We start from the raw sequence: 18,187 nt of genomic DNA on the forward strand, positions 1-18,187 counted from the left end.
GCAAATCTGCCTTTCCAGCTTAGCAGTGGGGCTGTACCCATTCCCAGCCTGGGCCCTACACAGGAGCAAACTGTCTCCAACTACTACCTGCAGAGTCCTGCGGGATTAGCCCCTGTAACAGGGCATGTCCGCATGTTTCCAAAACCTTCCAGGACTCCCAGATGCAGCAAACCCACTACAGAGAGTGAATCAGAAGAGGATTTCTCTGTCTGCCACTCTACAAAATTAAATGGCAGGCCAAGTACCACATGTTCCTGCCTGTGCTCCAGACACTAGGCAAACAAAAATATCTCAGTGTTGCAGCTCAAAACGAGGCACCGGTTGGGTGGACATTAGTCCACGGGGACAGGGAAGGAACCAGGACGTTGGATAGACCCACTCCTCATTCTCCTTTCCTCTGGCATACCCCCACTATCCCGAGAATGGGATGCTGGTGAGGCCAGGAAGACATGGGATCGGCTGGGGCAGGGGGTTGAGGAGATCTACACAAGGGATCCCTGGGCCACCAGTCTCAGGGCTCCAATGGGGGCACAAGGAGAGACGGCATAGAAGACACCAGGAGCTCCGGGCTTTGTCAAAGCCCCAAGTGCTTGGGAGCGTCCCTATACCAGCACGGTGGGGAGGCCAATTGGAAATAGGCAAGTTACTAGGAACCTCCTGCTCTTGGACCTCCCTAGAAACTGAGAATGAGCAAATGCTATGCACCCCTAGAGATGCTTTCTGGGGCCTCAACCACCTTTCTTTGTAAGCTGAGGCTCAAAAGAAACCAAACACATAAAAATACGAACCCACATCCTGAAATCATGGGACAGCATCTCACTTCCACAATTCAACATGTCTATGGGAATGAGCAGGTGCCGTCAGCCTGATTCCACCCCAGGAAGCCCATTGTCCCCCAGCACCCCAGGCCCACCTTGTAGACAGCCTCCTGGATGCGAGCCTTGAGCTTGGAGCTCCCGGTCTTCATCCCAGACACCAGGATGGTGTCCCCTTGCTTGGCAGCCTTCTCCATCTCTGAGATGTAAGAAGGAGGGATGTACGTAGACTCCAAGAAAGTGAGGATTCTGGAAAAGGAGCACTTTGTCAAAGTTCGTTGATCAAACTCCAACACAAGATTCGTCAGAATCTACCACGGCATTCCCTATAAGCACCTCTCACTGGGGCTAACGCTGAAATAAGGGGTTTTGCCCTAGTCAGGGTTGGGGCTGCCTAGAGACATGTCACTGCAACTTCCTACTTCAGAACTGCCAAAGTCCTTGTGAAAAATACAGATTCTTGGCCCCTGGCCCAGGCTTTGTCTCCAAGATGCAAGATGCCTGGGAATCTGCATTTTATCCGTATGTACACGTGATGTAAATACTGACATGCAAGACCAGCTGCTGAGTCCATATGGGAACAGTGAGGCCCGGGAGAGTAGGCAGCAGGCCCAAGAGCACAGCCCAGTCACAGCGGGGCCAGCAGCGCCCTCACCTTCCCAAGGCTGCCTGCTCCTGTCCCACCTCCCCGGCCTAGTGCCCGGCTCTGGAGAACGATTCTCCATGACTGGTCCCCTAGCCCTGGGGATTGGACGGCACCACATCTCACTCTCCCTGGATCTCGTCTTGGGGAGATGTCGGGGACGTGGTATAGCCTGGAGTGTGGGCTGCTGGGCAGGCTGACTTCAGGGATCCTTCCCATGCAGCCTCCCACTTCAGCCTGCATTTACAAACGAGTCCACTGTTCCCCTGCACAAGAGCAATCTGCCGATGCTGGGCCGCATTGTGATTTATTTCCTCGCCCGATTACTCTAGGTGTCACATGTCAAATTGCAAATCCAGGACAATCCAGCTCCAACCTGCCATGGCGTCTGGGATTTCTGTTAGCATTTGGCTCAGGTGCAGAGCTACCTGCCTGGAAGCTCAAGGGGCCTGACGTGGCGGGGAATGGGGTGTTGTCAGAAGGGGATAGGGAATCAGCATCCCCTCAACATCCAGCATGTGCCAGGCCCAGAGAGGGGCCCTGAGCAGATCAACCCGCTAAGCTGCACAGTGGCCCTCAAAGGCAGGTACGGGATCCCCTCCAGCTCTGTTTCCCAGGGCAGGAGGCTGAGGCTCAGGTGGGTAATGTTCCCTGGCTAAGGCCACAGGCAGGAAGCGACAAAGCCAGGACTGCAATCTAGGTCCCAGGTCTCTGACTCTCCAGCCCAGGGTCATGGTTTTATAAAACACCAGAAACCACAGAGCTGGTCCAGAAGGCCCTGTCTCCACAAGGGCAACTAGACTCGTAAAGGCATCGACATGAGGATGTCTATCTGGAGTTGCTGTAAGCCGAGGCCTGGAGAAGGTTGTGATGGAAGAACCACACCCCAACATCCCCTACGGTCCAGAGCAGGACTTTAATGGCGTAATGAAAGACCAGACAGTAAACTCCCCAACAAAGGACTTATAATTACAAAGGGGTGAGAAAGCACAGAGGGAAGTAGAAGAACAGAGTCTCACTTCCGAAATATTCCTGCCAAAGACACAACATTCGGACCCTGGCCGTGAGGGAACAGCAGACAAACCCAAAACAAGGGCCACTCTACTGATAACTAGACTGTCCTCTTCACAAGCGTTGCGGTGTCCAAAGTCAAAGCCCAGGAGACAGTCCCAGGCTGACAGAGACTAAGAGAAACGGAACACATGCGGCAGGTGACTTGGGGCTGGGATCTCTTTTTGCTGAAAAGGATAAAGCGGGGACAAATGACCAAACTCGAGTGAGGTCTGAAGACAGTCGGCATCAGTGTTCCTTTCCTAGTGCCATGACTGCATGGTGGCCGTGCAGGACAATGTCCCTGATGGTCGTAAAGCACATGAAAATCATCAGGGTGACGGGACATGAGGCTGGCAGCCGGCTCTCAGGTGAGTGAGGGAGACCACTTTTTGGACTACACTGGCAGATTTTCTACAGGCCTAAAATTGCTGCAAAAGGAGACTCAAAACATTCAAAAACAACTTTAAAAAAGGGACCGTGCATTTTAAAAATCACATAGCAAATCACGAGGAAGGTGGCACAGTCAGGAATACAAGCTCAGACCTGGGACCTGCACCAGCGCAGAGGACCTGCGTGGCTCTGCTCCTGCCCTGTCCCACATGTGGCAGCGCAGTGAGCCATTGACAGGAGGCTTGTGCATCTTAGGAACTGAACTACGCATTTCCTCACTACAAGTAAATAGCCCTGGGGCCTGTTGTTCCCACATGAGACAGTGTGGATCCATGGATCTGAGTTCAGACTCCAGCTCTGCCCTCCCTGAGCTCAGACAAATGGCTCGGCCTCTCCAAGTCTCAGCCTCTACGACTACTCGATGGAGAGCACAGTGGTGTGCAAGCTCGCGTGGCTGCCAGGAGGATGACACAGGTCAAGACGCTTAAGGTGTCCACCTCACAACGGGTCTTACTGTACCGCCGTATGGGTGACTTAGCCTGTTCCACCAGAGACCGGCTGGCACAGCTGGCCTGTGCCCCAGCCGAAACCTGGCTGCCCTTTAACTGGCCCCCCAGAAGTGCAGCCTGGGGCCACCCACACTTCCCCTGTGCCCCGAGACAGCCGTGCACGTCTCATTTCTCCAGCTAGACATCCCAAGTCTCTGACAGCTTCTCACAGGACACTCTCTGTGGGCTGCAGAAGCAGCTAGGCTCTTGCACAATGGTGTGAGTGAACCCCATTCCTTAATCAGATACTTGGAATGTTGCAGGCATCCTGGGAGTCTCCCAGGCTCCTCAACGACCCAGATGAAAGCCCCCTGCTGGTGAGAAGCTCACAGCTGTCCCCCTTTTCCCTTCCCTTCAAAGGGGGTCAGTTCCGGCAGAGGCGCCCCTTACCGCAGTGCATTGTGGGAGTCTGAGAACCTGTCCGCCTCGGAGTCCTTCACAATCGTCCACTCGAAGACCAGTCCGGCCAGAGTGCTGAAGGTGTTCCCTGTAAGAGCAGACGAGGAAGGTGAACAGACATGGAGTTAATTCCCCAGGGTGGAGGGAGGCGGTGGGAGCTTCTGCCCCACGCAGGAACCACCCTCCACATCACCCCCCACCAGGCAGGTGTCATAACCTGTATGTCAGGAGAGGAAACTGAGGCTGAAAGGAATGAAGACACTTACTCGCTCACAATCATGTGACCACCAGGGGGCGAAGTCAGGATTTGAACCGAGGGCTGTCAGGTGAAAGCTTGTGCTCTTCCTGCGGTGACTCCCTGCCCTTGACTGCAGGACTAGCTCAATGCAGTACATAACACCACTGCCCTGCAGGTCTGTGACTGGTTTACAGTTTAGGAGGCTGCTTGGAAACCTGGACCATTCATTCCTGCTCACCACTTCCTGGGAGTAAATTCCTCTCTCTCCCTGTGCGGGGGAGGGGACCCAGGGAAGAGGGGCATTACCCCAACTGTCTAGTGTCACATGACTCTTGCTTCTTCACTTTGACTGTGAGACTCTTGAGGTCCTGGGGTAGGTAGGGGGCAAGGAGAGCCAGGCCCAGCCAGCCTTGGCTCTTATGTCCTGGCTTGCTGCCTGGGAGCCTTCTGATCTATCCTTTCCAATCAAGAAACAGATGCCACATGCAAGTCTAGTTCTCACCTTCTCTTGAAAGGATGAAGATCCACCCGCCTGGGCCTCATTCCCTCTGAGGGCCAAAAGCTGCTCACCCTCTCTAGAAGCGGTCATGCCACACTCCCCGCCAGCCCCTGATGCCCCACGCCTGTTCCACATCCCTCGTCCACACTCCCTTCCTGACCAGCTCCCAATACAAGGGATCTGGGGGCCAAGAAAAGCTGTTGTTTCTACAGTGCAAAGGGCAAGGTATTTAGAGTCAGACGGGCCTGGGTCCTGCTTCTCTTCACCCCGATCCCTGGCCCCACGAGGTCTCAAAGACCACATGAAATAGTGCTTAGCAGAAGCTCCAGAAAACTCTGCTGCCTTCGCCTTACTTCTCAAGGCATCTTTTATGAAGAGAGGTATCTTCTTACAGTTCCCTGGGTGTCCTTCCATCAAGGTGAGCAACTGATCAGAGGAAGATAACCCCCATCTATGATGTACATACACGTGGGAAGATTTTTTTCTTGGAGGTCCACAGCAGGATTTTGAGCAAATGAAAAGTCTATTGTTTCCCAAAAATTAATCTGTCTTCCTAACATCCAGGACATTAGATGAGGATGGTGAATATGAAAATCCACACCAGCAAAACACATTGGCTGCAAGACACGAGTCCTCTAGTCCAACCCCTGGATGCTGCATCCCCATTGGATGTGGGCTTGAGACCCTTCCCGCATACCCCAGGGACAAGGAGCTCATCGCCCAGCACAATCCATTCCTCTGTTCAACAGCCCTGACTGTGAGAACCTTCTTCCACACACTGAGCTGAAACAGGGTGCACATGGAGTACTGCTAGCCCCAATTCCACTGTCTGGGGACAGAGCCCAGCAGGTTGGCTTTGCAGTGTGCTCAGTGAGGGGAGCCTGAGCTCCAATTCCACCTTCCAGGGGAAGAGCCCAGCAGGCCGGCTTTGCAGTGTGCTCGGTGAGGGGAGCCTGGGCCAAAATTCCTGCCTTCCGGAGTCAGAGCCCAGCACGGCAGCTTTACAATGTGCTTAGTGAGGGGAGCATGGAGACCCTACAATAGTGTGACCCACTAACCAGAAATGCAAGACTGCAGACCACTAGGCAGGCCACTCCCTTAACATAAATACATGCCAACACTACAAGAGTCCTGAACAGCTACCCTGGCGCTTCTACCTAGCTCAGCTCCAAGCATAGCTTTTCTCTTCTGTAAAATGGGGATGAAAATACAAACCCACGGAGTTGGTGGGAAGATCAAATTGAGAAAGCACCCCCGTGACATGTCCAGTGTTCACAAAGGCCCGCTTATGGACAAGGGGATAGAGGTGGGGGAGGCCCTGCTAAGGGGCTCTTAGCAAGGAAAACAGTGGGAGAGAATCGTGCCTGCAGACACTTCAGGGGGATGCACGTGGAGCTGTTTTTCATCTTCTTTGCTCCCCCCAGTCTCTCCTGGAAGTCCACCACGTTCAAATGTGGAGGAAGAGTTGAATGTGTGGCAATTCCAAGAGCAGAAAGTGTCCTTAGGCTTCTGTAAGTTACCTGCTTGGGCAGGTGCACACATAGGACCAGGTGCAGGATTTGCAGGGCTCCATGCAGATGAGAACACAGGGACCCTCGTTCATGCATGGGCCTGCCAGCTGCTGGCCACTGGCTTTCTCTCCTGCCAGCTGCTGGGCAACATGGCCAGACCCAGCTGTGTGGGCTCTGGGGATGTCAAGGCACACGTCTGCCTTTCCAGGGCCTGCTGCGGGTGGGCACCCCTAAGGGTGGCAAGGGGGCAGGGAAAGCTCTCAAGAAATCTGTGCCCAAAGTTTTGCTTTTTCCACTCTAAAAGAAGCTATCAGTACCTACTATGTGCAACAGAGCCCTTGACCTTGAAGGCTCACAACCAAGTTTAGATATTAACCAGGAAAGCCAGGGGTCCGGTCTCCAGAGGATCCACCTCCCCTGTCCTGCAGGAGGGCTGAAGGAAAATGTTAGGCAATTCAACCTAGCAAACATTTACCCAATGCTGGTTGGGCCCCAAGTCCAGTGTCAGGCACAGAAGAGTCCAGAAGAATGAACTGATCCCAGTTATGCCTTCCTAGTGCTGACCTTGACAAGCCACAGTAGAAAATGTCCTTGCACCCCAGGGCAGGGGGCACTGCAGAGCTGAGGGAAAATGGAAGGGAAGAATACGTCCCACCTTGGGCAGCCAAGGAGGGCTCCCTGGAGGAGGGGATACCTGAGAGGCAATGCCAGAGGAAGCATGGCTTCTGAAAGCAGAGTTCAGGAGGGGAAGGTGCTCCAGGCAGAAGAGACGGGATAAGGAAAGGTGAGGAAGGGGCATGTTTGTAGACGCTGAGCTAGCCCAGTTCTGCTGATGCAAGAGGCATAGGTGGGCCAGGAAATAGCTGTGAAAACTTATGCTCAAAGTTTTGCTTTTTCCACTCAAAAAGAAGCTATTTGTACCTACTATGTGCAATAGACAGAGCCCTGTCTGGAGGAGGGCACTCTGCAGGTGGCTTCTGGCCAAAAAGGCAGATCCCAGCCATGCGGGGAGGACCCCCAATGCCCAGGAAAATGCAGCAGCAGGAGACAGGCAGTGCATCCAGCGGGAAAGAGCTCAGGTGACAGAGTCAGACATCCTGGATCCCAGCCCCTGCTCAGCCACCCATAAGCTGTGTGACCATGGGCAAGTTACTGAAGCTCTTTGAGCCTCAGCTTCCTCATCTATATAGTGGGCATCAGACCATTTATAAGCACAAAAAGACATTGTACTTACTAAGGGGACAACATACTGCCTGGCACCCATGGGCAGCCACGGTGCCACTGCTTGTTGAGCAATTCTCTTTCTTGACATTCGTCAATCTAGATAAGGCACATCATTTCTGGGACTGCCAGACCCTCAAAGGTTCTAAGGGTCAAGTTTAACTTCACAGAGGAAACTCTGATCAGAAGAGAGGTCACAGGCTCAGAAAAAAAGGCAAAAGAAATGATGAAGGTACTAATCAAAGTATTTTGGGCGAGGAGGACCAAGTAAAAAGCATGACGCCCTCACAGTGGATGAGGAGGGAAATTATCCATTTTCTTGCTGCAAAGATGAGGCCTTGACATGGGCTACTGGTGAATGACCCAGTCTGTGAAGACCAGATGACGTCCTACTCTGGAATTGGCTGCAGGCGCCATCAACCCTTCAGGAGAGCGGGGAGTGTAAGAGGAAACCATCCAGGGCCGCTGGGCACCATCCTGGCATAACAGTGGCCTGGGAACGCCAAGGTAGGCACCTCTCCAATCCCGACATTCCCACCACCTGCCAGGGGAGAATCAATACACATTCAAGAAAAAGTGACTTAAAAGGGGTTTAACTAGAACCACAAGGGTGAGCAATAGCAAGTGCTGGCCAGGACGTGGAGATCATGGCACCTTCACACACTGCCCCCAGAAATCTGAAACAGGCTGGAGTGTAATGGTGCCATCTTGGCTCACTGCAGCCTCCGCCTCCTGGGCTCAAGCGATTCTCTTGCCTCAGCCTCCTGAGTAACTGGGACCACAGGTGTGTGCCACCACGCCCGGCTTGTTTTTGTATTTTTAGTAGAGACAGGGTTTCACCGTGTTGGCCAGGCTGGTCTCGAACTCCTGACCTCAAGTGATCCGCCCGCCTCGGCCTCCCAAAGTGCTGGAATTATAGGCATGAGCCACTGTGCCCAGCCTGTATTTCCTTCTTTTTGTGGCTAAATAATATTCCATTGCAGGAGTCGATCGCGTTTTGTTTTTCCACTCATCCATTGATGGACTCTTGGGTTGTTTTCACATTTGGCGGCTATGAATAATGCTGTTATGAGTATTCACATGTGGACGTGTATTTTCCAGTCTCTTGGATAGGAGTGGAATTGCCGGGGTGTAGGATAACTCTGTGTTTAACTGTTTGGGAGCTGCCAGGTACTTCTTTCCCTATAGCAATCCTGGTGCCTGGACAAGGCCCAGTTTGTAGAAAGTGCTCAGAAAAACACCCCCTGGCTTACTGAGTATTCACACAAGACTGAACACTGTACATATTTCTCACTAAATCCTTATGGTCCCCAGGACAAGCATCACTATCTCAATCTCACAGGTCAGAAGGCAGTGTCAGAGGTTAAGGGCCTCATCTGACGAATGGGTAAATGGCGAAGAAAGGGTCTGCTAGTGCTCTAAACAGTGGTTTGGCCCCCCAGGGACGTTTGGCCATGTCTGGGCCATTTTTGATTGTCATGGCTTGGGAGACACTACTAACATCTAGTAGGTAGAGGCCTGGGATGCTGCTGAACATCCTATAATGCACTGACAGCCCACATCACAAAGAATTATTCAACCCCAAATGTCAATCAATACTATCCAGGCGAAGAAATCCTGATCCAGAAATTTTTTCAAAAACAGGAGCTAGAGTTGTCAGAAAAGATTTCAAAGACAAGGTGGGCCTTGGTTTGGACTTGGTTTTGGGGCAGATCATCTGAAAGGTATCTTTTGCCTGATTTTTATTTTCTCTGACAAGAATTTTAACCTACAAAGTTTCCCTTATTGGCCAGGTGCAGTGGCTCATGCGTGTAACCCTAGCACTTTGGGAGGCTGAGGTGGGAGGATCACCTGAGGTCAGGAGGTCAAGACCAGCCTAGCCAACTTGGTAAAAACCTGCTTCCACTAAAAATACGAAAAAAAAAAAAATTAGCTGGGTATGGTGGCAGGCACCTATAATCCCAGCTACTTGGGAGGCTGAGGCAGGAGAATCTCTTGAACTCGGGAGGCAGAGGTTGCAGTGAGCCGAGATCGCGCCACTGCACTCCAGCCTGAGCAACAAGAGCAAGACTCTGTCTCCAAAAAAAAAAAGTTTCCCTTACTTCCTTGAAGAGATCACCTAGAAAAATTCCAGCCTGGAAATAAGCCAAGCCCATTTTTGACTCTGGCAAAGTGAAGATGTGAGGGCAGCACCCTGGGCCAGCAGCATAAATGTGACCTGATCTACACACATGCTGAGGTCTGGAACAAGAAGCCACCACCAGCCCTAAGGGCCGGAGCAGGGAGCCTCTCCCTGCCTCCCATCGCTGTCAAGAATACTAGCTTCCCCAAGATGTGCTGCACCAAGGACCAGCACTATGACAGGCAGGTCTGGCTCCAGGGTCACAGAGCCACATCTGTGAGCACACAGGCCCCACTGTAGGGGTTCCTGAGGGCCAGGAGTGACCATGATTCGATGCCACCAAGGGCTTGAGGCCCACCTCAGAGGTGGTTTCTGCCTCTTCAACATCTCCCCCAGCACGAACTTCACCTGCCTAACCACAGCTGCCCCCTAGGGACCTGCAGGATTGGATGCCAGAGGAGTGGGGAAAGTAGAAAGGCCAGGGTCATGGTGGGGGAATGATCCAGCACGGGCTGCAGAGGACAAACAGGCAGGGGACGTCCTCACCTTCGGAGTCCAGGGCCTGGATCTTCAGCTCCAGGGGGGAGTCCTCCAGGTAGAGCTCGCGGGTGGTGGAGACGATCTGGATGTCATGGATGAGGTCCACGATGGCATCACAGCGCAGGACCTGGCCTGTGGCTGAAGGAACCCCAGGGAGGGGTCAGCAACAAAGACAGTCCCTGCCCCTGGCTCCACTTCCAAGCCTTGCAGGCTTACACTCTGGCAAAGACCACAGTGACCACCAGCTTCACCCTCAGAAGCCAAGCAGCTCCCTTGCACACAGCCCCGCTGACAGTTAACAGGGACTACCAGAAAGGAAGGGCTGTGGGGGCCTTGTCACCACCCATTCTGGCTTTTCCAGCGGGGCACTAGCATTTAAAGCTGTGGGCAAAGAAAACTCCAGGAAAACTTAGTTTCGTTCAGGGTGTAACCATTCAGTGAAGTGACAAGGGTTATAGTATGATGAGTTCCCATCCCAAAGACAAGAGCCCTGTCCCTTCACTGAGATTAGGGATTACACTGGTGGTTTTTGGTTTACACATATGCTGGTGTTTTTATAAAAGACTATCAACTATAGTACAGAAGGGGCTGGTGGGCACACCCAGAGATTTTTTTACTTGCTCCATAAATAAGGTATGTAAATGGCATTACCTGGGGAACCCTCAAGTGTAAGGATAGCAGCAAGAGATACAAAAGTATTCTGACCATTCCCCAGGTACCATATAAAAATACTTGTGCACTTTAGTGTTGTTTTCTTGCACAGCAATACAGTCCCATGTATCAAAAGCCTTAAAAGTATTCAAGGCTGGCCAGGCGTGGTGGCTCATGTCTGTAATCCCAGCACTTTGGGAGGCCAAGGCAGGTGGATCACTTGAGGTCAGGAGTTCAAGATCAGCCTGGCCAACATGATGAAACTCCATCTTTATTAAAAATACAAGAAAAATTAGGCAGGCCTGGTGGCACATGCCTATAATCCCAGCTAGTCAGGAGGCTGAGGCAGAAGAATTGCTTGAACTTGGGAGGCGGAGGTTGTAGTGAGCCAAGATCATGCCACTGCACTCCAGTCTGGGTAACAGAGTGAGACTACATCTCAAAAAATAAAAATAAAAATATTCAAGGCTGTGACCCAGAAAAACTGGGAATTTATCTTAAGAAATAATGTAAAAGAACTCTAATTTGTTCTCTATATAAAAACATTTATTTTTATATGTAACACTGAAACGAACATCTGAAAACACTCTAAATGCCCAATACAAGGAAATGCTTATAGGACAACCTCCTGTTAAGAATATTATTTGGCCCAGGTGTGGTAGCTCACACATGTAATCCCACCACTGTGGGAGGCCAAGGCAGGAGGGTTGCTTGAGCCCGGGAGTTTGAAACCAGCCTGGACAACATAGGGAGACCCCAACTATCCACAAAAAATTTTACAAATTAGCTGGGCATGGTGGCATGCACCTGTGGTCCCAACTATTAAATACTTGAGAGGCTGAGGCAGGAGGATTGCCTGAGTCCAGGAGGTTGAGGCTGCAGTGAGCAGTGTTGGAGCCACTGCACTTCAGCCTGGGTGACAGAGTAAGCCACTGTCTCAAAACAGCAACAAAAAAAGAGAATATTATTTAGCATTAAAAATCATTATATGGGCCGGGCACGGTGGCTCACGCCTGTAACCCCAACACTTTGGGAGGCTGAGGTGGGCAGATCATGAGGTCAGGAGTTCGAGACCAGCCTGGCCAACTTGCTGAAACCCGTCTCTACTGAAAATACAAAAATTAGCTGGGCATGGTGGCACATGCCTGTAGCCCCAACTACTCAGGAGGCTGAGGCAGGAGAATCACTTGAACCTGGGAAGCAGAGGTTGCAGTGAATCGAGATCGCGCCACTGCACTCCAGCCTGGGTGACACAGCAAGACTCTGTCTCAAAAAAAAAAAAAAAAAAATCATCGTATCGTAAAATGGAACATGTCCTATAATCTAAGTAGGGAAAAGCATGATAGAAAATTATATTGTTGTTGTCAAACTATTTTACAACCAATATAATAAATTAGGTATGGGGAATGAAAAGGAGTGATTTCATAGATTAGGATAACTGTCATAGTAATGAGTTGATACCCATTAAGAGTTATTTAGGGCTGGGCGTGGTGGCTCACACCTGTAATCCCAGCACTTTGGGAGGCCGAGGTGGGTGGATCGCCTGAAGTCAGGAGTTCGAGACCAGCCTGGCCAACGTGATGAAACCCCGTCTCTACTAAAAATACAAAAATTAGCCAGGTGTAGTGGCAGGCGCCTGTAATCCCAGCTACTTGGGAAGCTGAGGCAGGAGAATCACTTGAACCCTGGAGGCAGAGGTTGCAGTGAGCTGAGATCACGCCACTGCACTCCAGCCTGGGGGACAAGAGTGACACTCGGTCTCAAAAAAAAAAAAAAAAGTTATTTAGGTAACAAATAATAATTTAGAAATTTAGCAAGCCAGCCTCCACAAAAAGGGAACACAGTACAAAGTGCTGGCACAAGGCCCAGGATGGGTGTTGCCTGCTGGGTGCCTGTCTCCTGCCTGGGTGTCCTGCCACCCACCAAGAGAAAGCCCTGCCATGGGCTCAGGTAGGCCTCTGGGACCCTGAGTCTCAATGGGCGTTTCCCTGTCTCTGACTCCCACTGGGGATCACAAACAGTACTCAGCCCTTACTGATGTCCTCTGCGAAGATTATGCTGGTGAGGCGGGCAGGCTGGGTTAGGCGGGCCTGCACCACGGCCTTCTGGGAGCACTGCTGCTCATCCAGGCCCAGCGGCTCGATGCTGGCCACCTCCGGCCGGGTGGACAACCTGCAGTGGAAGAAGACAGCATTTACTCTCTGGAGCTGCACCACAAGGCACAGCGGGGTCCAGACATCAGGCTGTGGCTCCCGTCTAGGGCACAGTCCTGGACCCAAAGACAGAATTGAGGTGGATCGCCTAACACAGCTTCAAACCCTGAGGAGACGTGGGGCCCTGCCGAGGCCTCTCCAGTTAAGACCTCCACAAGCTGAGGGCTCCGGGCCTGTGCACACAGTCCCCATGGAGCAATTCAAACAGGAGACCTCACACCTGGAAATGACCTCAAGGTTCAACAGATGGCCACCATCCAAGACTCCTGCAGATGTGGGAGTCGTTCAGTACCAGCAGGAAAGCTGCTCAAGGGATCCCATGAGCAGCACGTTGAACAGGGAGGGGGCACAGGCATCTCGACCAACCTCTAGCCCAGGCCTGGAACACAGCAGGCTCCGGGCATCAGCTTCCAACCCCGACGGGTTCCACTAACCCATAATGATAACCACAATCATGAGCTCCCAGTGCCTGCGGAGCGGATATTATTACAGCCACAGATGGGAGAAAGACAGATAAACACATCCACAAATAAGCCCAGATGTCTGTGAGCCAATTTCCCCAGGGAGGATAACAGGAGGAAGGATAACAGGAATGTATGGGGAAAGCTATCTGGTGTCAGCACCTCAGTTTTTCCATCCATGGCCCAGGATAACTATCCCAGGCCCAGGTGAGAAGGGGACGAGAGGTAGAGGACAGCAGACTCCACACTGAGTGTGCCCAGCTAGCATGTGTTGTCTATAGACAGGCACTCAGGTCTAGTGTACAGGGCCTCCAAAAGAATGCCACACGGAACCTGGGATGAAGCAGGGCCATGGGAAGCAGCCGGCCATGCTGCCCTTAGAGAGCTTATAGTGTGACCAAGGCCCCAGGAGGGGCCACTAAGCCGTGCCTGGCGCTTGTCTCTCGGAGCTGCACCCGGCACAGCACCTGACACAGAGCAGACACTCTGGGGTCTCCGCATCCTCCCCAACTTTGCCTGAGCTCAATGGAACACCCACAGCCACGAGTATTCTGAAGGAGACTTGTCAGAAACTGCCTGGTGTCAAAAAGCAATGGTGCATGGCCAGGCGCAGTGGCTCATGCCTGTAATCCCAGCACTTTGGGGGGTGGAGGTGGGCAGATCACCAGAGGTCAGGAGTTCGAGACCAGCCTGACCAACTTGGTGAAACCCCATCTCTACTAAAAATACAAAAAATTAACCAGGCTTGGTGGCAGGTGCCTGTAATTCCAGCTACTCAGGAGGCTGAGGCAGGAGAATCGCTTGAACCCGGGAGGCGGAGGCTGCAGTGAACCAAGATTGAGCCATTACATTCCAGCCTGGGCAACAGAGTGAGACTCCGCCTCAAAAAAAAAAAAAAAAAAAAAAAAAAGGCAATGGTGGAGAACACACCCAGGTAGATGTCCTGCCTTCTGGTTGAACGCCAAGTGTCTTCGCTGGGCCAAGCCAGCACAAGGCCCCTTCCAACACACCTGAGCACACTGACCACTCCAACACCACCTGGCCACAGTGGGCTGCAGCAGGAGGCCTGCAGATGGACCTTGGAAGTTCACGGAAAATGAGCTGCACCCGTCAGTGAAGGAAAGCAATCTACACCCCAGAGGAAGTGTGTCTGTGGCCCCTTGTGGATTTCTTCCAGGAAAATAGCACGGCACAGAGTCGACGAACAGAGCAAGGCAGGCACAAGCACGCAAAGGAGACAAGAAGCAGGTGCCTGTGAACCGGGCCCGTGCCCGCTGGAAACACTCCGTCCAACCATCCAACTGTTGACAGCACTAAGGCCCTATGGTATTTTTCGAAGGGCTTTAAACTTCCCACACACAAGTACACAAAACAGAGTGTAGAAACAAGGACAAATCAGAAAATTCACATGGGGCAGCAGAGGCTAAGGAAACAACAAATCCTGGGTCCTAGATTCAATCTGGGGACAGAAAAAGGAGCCTGTACTTTCTACTGAATTTTGCTGTAAACCTAAAACTGCTTTTAAAAAAAAAAAAAAGTCTACTCTGCTTCAGTGTCTCATGCCTGTAATCCTAACACTTTGGGAGGCTGAGGTGGGAGGATCATTTGAGCCCAAAAGTTCGAGACCAGGCTGGGCAACAAAGTGAGACTCCATCTCTACCAAAAAAAATTTTTTTAATTAGCCAGTTATGGTGGTGTGCATCTGTGGTCCCAGCTACATGGGGGGCTGAGGTGGGAGGATCGCTTGAGCCCAGGAGTTCAAGGCTGCAGTGAGCTATGATTGTGTAACTGCACTCTGCCTGAGTGACAGAATGAGGCCCCGTCTCAAGCAAACAAACAATTAGAATAAATGAATAAATATAAAGAATAAAGAAAATAAAGTCTATGGGTGGGGGAAGAGAAGTCATCAATTCCCACTCCACTTTTAAAAACACTGGGTATATATCATTCAATGGCCCCTGGGAACTGGGATCTGGAGTCCTGGTCTGGCCTGTAAATCCCACACCCTCTCCTAGCCTCTCTCTCCTCAACAAAATAGAGAAAACCACCTTTTCTTGCTTCATAACAGCAGTATATTAATCTCAGACACAGGCAATAAATGCAAACAGAGCTCTTCCTATCCAAGTAAAAGAAGCCTGAAATTCTCCTTGTAAAACTCCCCAAGCTCTTCCCTGGGCTGCCACTGAGATGCCCAGACAGCCTGCAGAGCCCGGCTGCAGTCACCACACCTTTCATGTCCATGTTGCAGGGCTACATTAAGGACCCATACAAGCCTGAGATAGCCCTGCACAACAGACGTGTAACACAGGCCACGTTTTCATTTTCCGTCAAAAAAAAAGTAACAGGTGAGATTAATTTTTAATAAACCTTGTTTTTTAAAAGCAGTTTGAGGTACACAGCAAAACTGAATGGAAAGTATAGATTTCACGTACAAACCCTGCCCCATGTATACACAACACTTCCCTCAACATCCCCACCACAGTGGTGTATTGGTTGCAATGGAGGAGCCTGTGGTGACCTTACAGTCACTCAGAACACCTGCAGCTGACATGAGGGTGCACACTTGGCATCCCATGTCCTATAAGTTTGGACATATGCATAACGGCCCACACTTGCCATGACAGTATCTTTCAGAACAGCACCACTGCTCTAAAAGTCCTCTGCGCTCTGCCTGTTCCTTCCATACTTTTAAATTCCTACTAAAAAGTCATATTTTTAAGAAAACATGTGATTTACCCCAACACATCCTAAATATCATGCTTCTGACATGTAGTACTGGCTGCATTTTCAGAGCTCACAGTCACACGTCTTAGTCTGTTGGGCCTGTCATGACGAAACATCACAAACAGGGTTTTTCCAACAACAGAAATGTATTGTTCACAGTTCTGGAAGCTGGCAGTCCAAGATCAGCTGGCATACTGGGTGTCTGGTGAGGACCCACTTTCTGGGTCATGCCTGCTGTCTTCCCACTGTTGTTACATGGCAGAAAGGGCGAGGGAGCTCTCTGGGGCCTCTTGTATAAGGGCACTAATCTCAACCATGAGGGCCCCACCTTCATGACCCCATCACCTCCCAAAGGTGCCACCTCAAATGCCATCGCCTTGGGGATGAGGTGTCAACACATGAGTCTGGAGGGACACTGACATTCGTTCACATGGTGAGTGGTTCCAATGCTGACCTGGCTCTGAGGCCTGGCCTCCTGGTGGAGGGCCATGCAGGTGCAGGGCTCTCATGTCCTGGGGTCTCTGTGGACACCTCCGACCTCTGCCCAGGCTCTACTTGGGAGGCAGCGGGTGCTGAGTGCTCTTGTGACCTTAAGAAAGTCCCTCCTCTCAACACTCAGAGCCTGGGGGAGAGAGAAAGCAGCCTGGCCTGGCCTGGGAAGGCTGGCCTCAGCCATCTAAGGTGGCTCCCACCCCTCAGGCCCCAGGGCATGGGGCTTGGTCCCTGCATCCCCTCTTCAGCTGGCTGAGCTCTGTACAGCAGAAGTGAGACTCCATCCTCCCAGGGCTTCCTCACAAGCAGACCGGGCCACGTCCAGCCTCCACAGATCCCCGCTCCTCTGGGGCCTGCTCTCTCTGGGTCAGGACCCTCATCGGAAGCAGGGGCAGCCCATCCCAACACCTCCCGGAGGCTGCAGGCAGCTCAGGCTGGTTTTCCTGTGACTAGTGTGAGTGTTCCTTTCAGTTATCTGACTTCCTTCCCGGGCATTCTGAGCCCACCCATAGCTTTGGGCATGTCTTTAAGGGACACAAAAGAACCACAACAGCCACCAATTCCGTTCTCATCTGTAAGGCAGGGCCCCCACACACCCTGCCTTCCTCACAGGGGTGTGTAACGCTAGATGAAAAAGCACAACAGAAAATGTCTGCCAGAGAATTACAGAGGGAAAGGTTTGCACCAAACTCAAAGTAGAGAGGGTGGAAGTGGAAATGGTGGGGGCAGTAAGGAGGAATTCACTTTTATCCAGAAGGTTTTCTTTCTTTTTTTTTTTTTTTTTTTTTTGAGACGGAGTCTGGCTCTGTCGCCCGGGCTGGAGTGCAGTGGCCGGATCTCAGCTCACTGCAAGCTCCGCCACCCGGGTTTACGCCATTCTCCTGCCTCAGCCTCCCGAGTAGCTGGGACTACAGGCGCCCGCCGCCTCGCCCGGCTAGTTTTTTGTATTTTTTAGTAGAGACGGGGTTTCACCGTGTTCGCCAGGATGGTCTCGATCTCCTGACCTAGTGATCCGCCCGTCTCGGCCTCCCAAAGTGCTGGGATTACAGGCTTGAGCCACCGAGGTTTTCTTTCTTTAAAAAAAAGACTGGAAATCAATATAGGTTGTTACACAATGGCTAATCCTGATGGTAGGAATATGGGTATTCATTATATTGTTATTTCTTTTCTATGTTATTCTAACTTCTAAATAAAAATATCTTCCCCCTAATGTATGTTAGTTATAACTAAGTTATAATGTTAGTTATAACTAAGTTATAATGTTAGTTATAACTTAGAGAACTACTGCTATGTCCTCATCTCACAGATCGGTAAACTAAGGCTTAGGAAAATGGGACTGGTTTAAGGCCACGGAGGCCAGGCTAGGACAAAGGGGTTCCAAGCCTTTATGCTTTCTGCTATTGTGGCCACGCAGAAGAGCCCTCCCTCCTAAGGGCTGTCTCTGTACCTCACAGCTTTCCAGGATGGGCCTTAGAAAAACTCCATAGGTGTTCCTGGAGATTCAGGCTGGCTCTTTCCCATGCTGGGAATTAAAGAGCTGGCCAGTCATATGCAATCCGGGAACGTTTCTGTTTCCAGGATCTAGGGAGCGAAGATTACATCTACATGGAGGGTAATTCTTCACAGACATGGTAGTTGATCAAACCAACCCAGCCAGAGAGACAGGC

At 51.4% G+C, this 18,187-nt stretch overlaps 1 protein-coding gene across 5 annotated transcripts in view; it reads right to left on the reverse strand.

The window, feature by feature from the left end:
• The window catches only part of NUP210 (nucleoporin 210), a 105,231-nt gene that overhangs the window by 71,877 nt on the left and 15,167 nt on the right, over positions 1–18,187 (reverse strand). For all 5 annotated transcript variants that reach the window (XR_012431516.1, XM_005547877.5, XM_015446302.4 and 2 more), the window contains exons 2-5: positions 12,666–12,802; positions 9,986–10,117; positions 3,840–3,936; positions 914–1,064 (exon numbers count right to left, since the gene is read on the reverse strand). Coding sequence is in view for 4 of the 5 variants with exons in the window: in XM_005547877.5 (XP_005547934.3) it covers positions 914–1,064; positions 3,840–3,936; positions 9,986–10,117; positions 12,666–12,802 (517 nt within the window). In the remaining variant the exon portion in view is untranslated. The remainder of the gene's footprint in view (positions 1–913; positions 1,065–3,839; positions 3,937–9,985; positions 10,118–12,665; positions 12,803–18,187) is intronic.

Source organism: Macaca fascicularis, chromosome 2 (genome assembly GCF_037993035.2).
Source record: "Macaca fascicularis isolate 582-1 chromosome 2, T2T-MFA8v1.1".
In the NCBI taxonomy this organism is placed as follows: domain Eukaryota; kingdom Metazoa; phylum Chordata; class Mammalia; order Primates; family Cercopithecidae; genus Macaca; species Macaca fascicularis.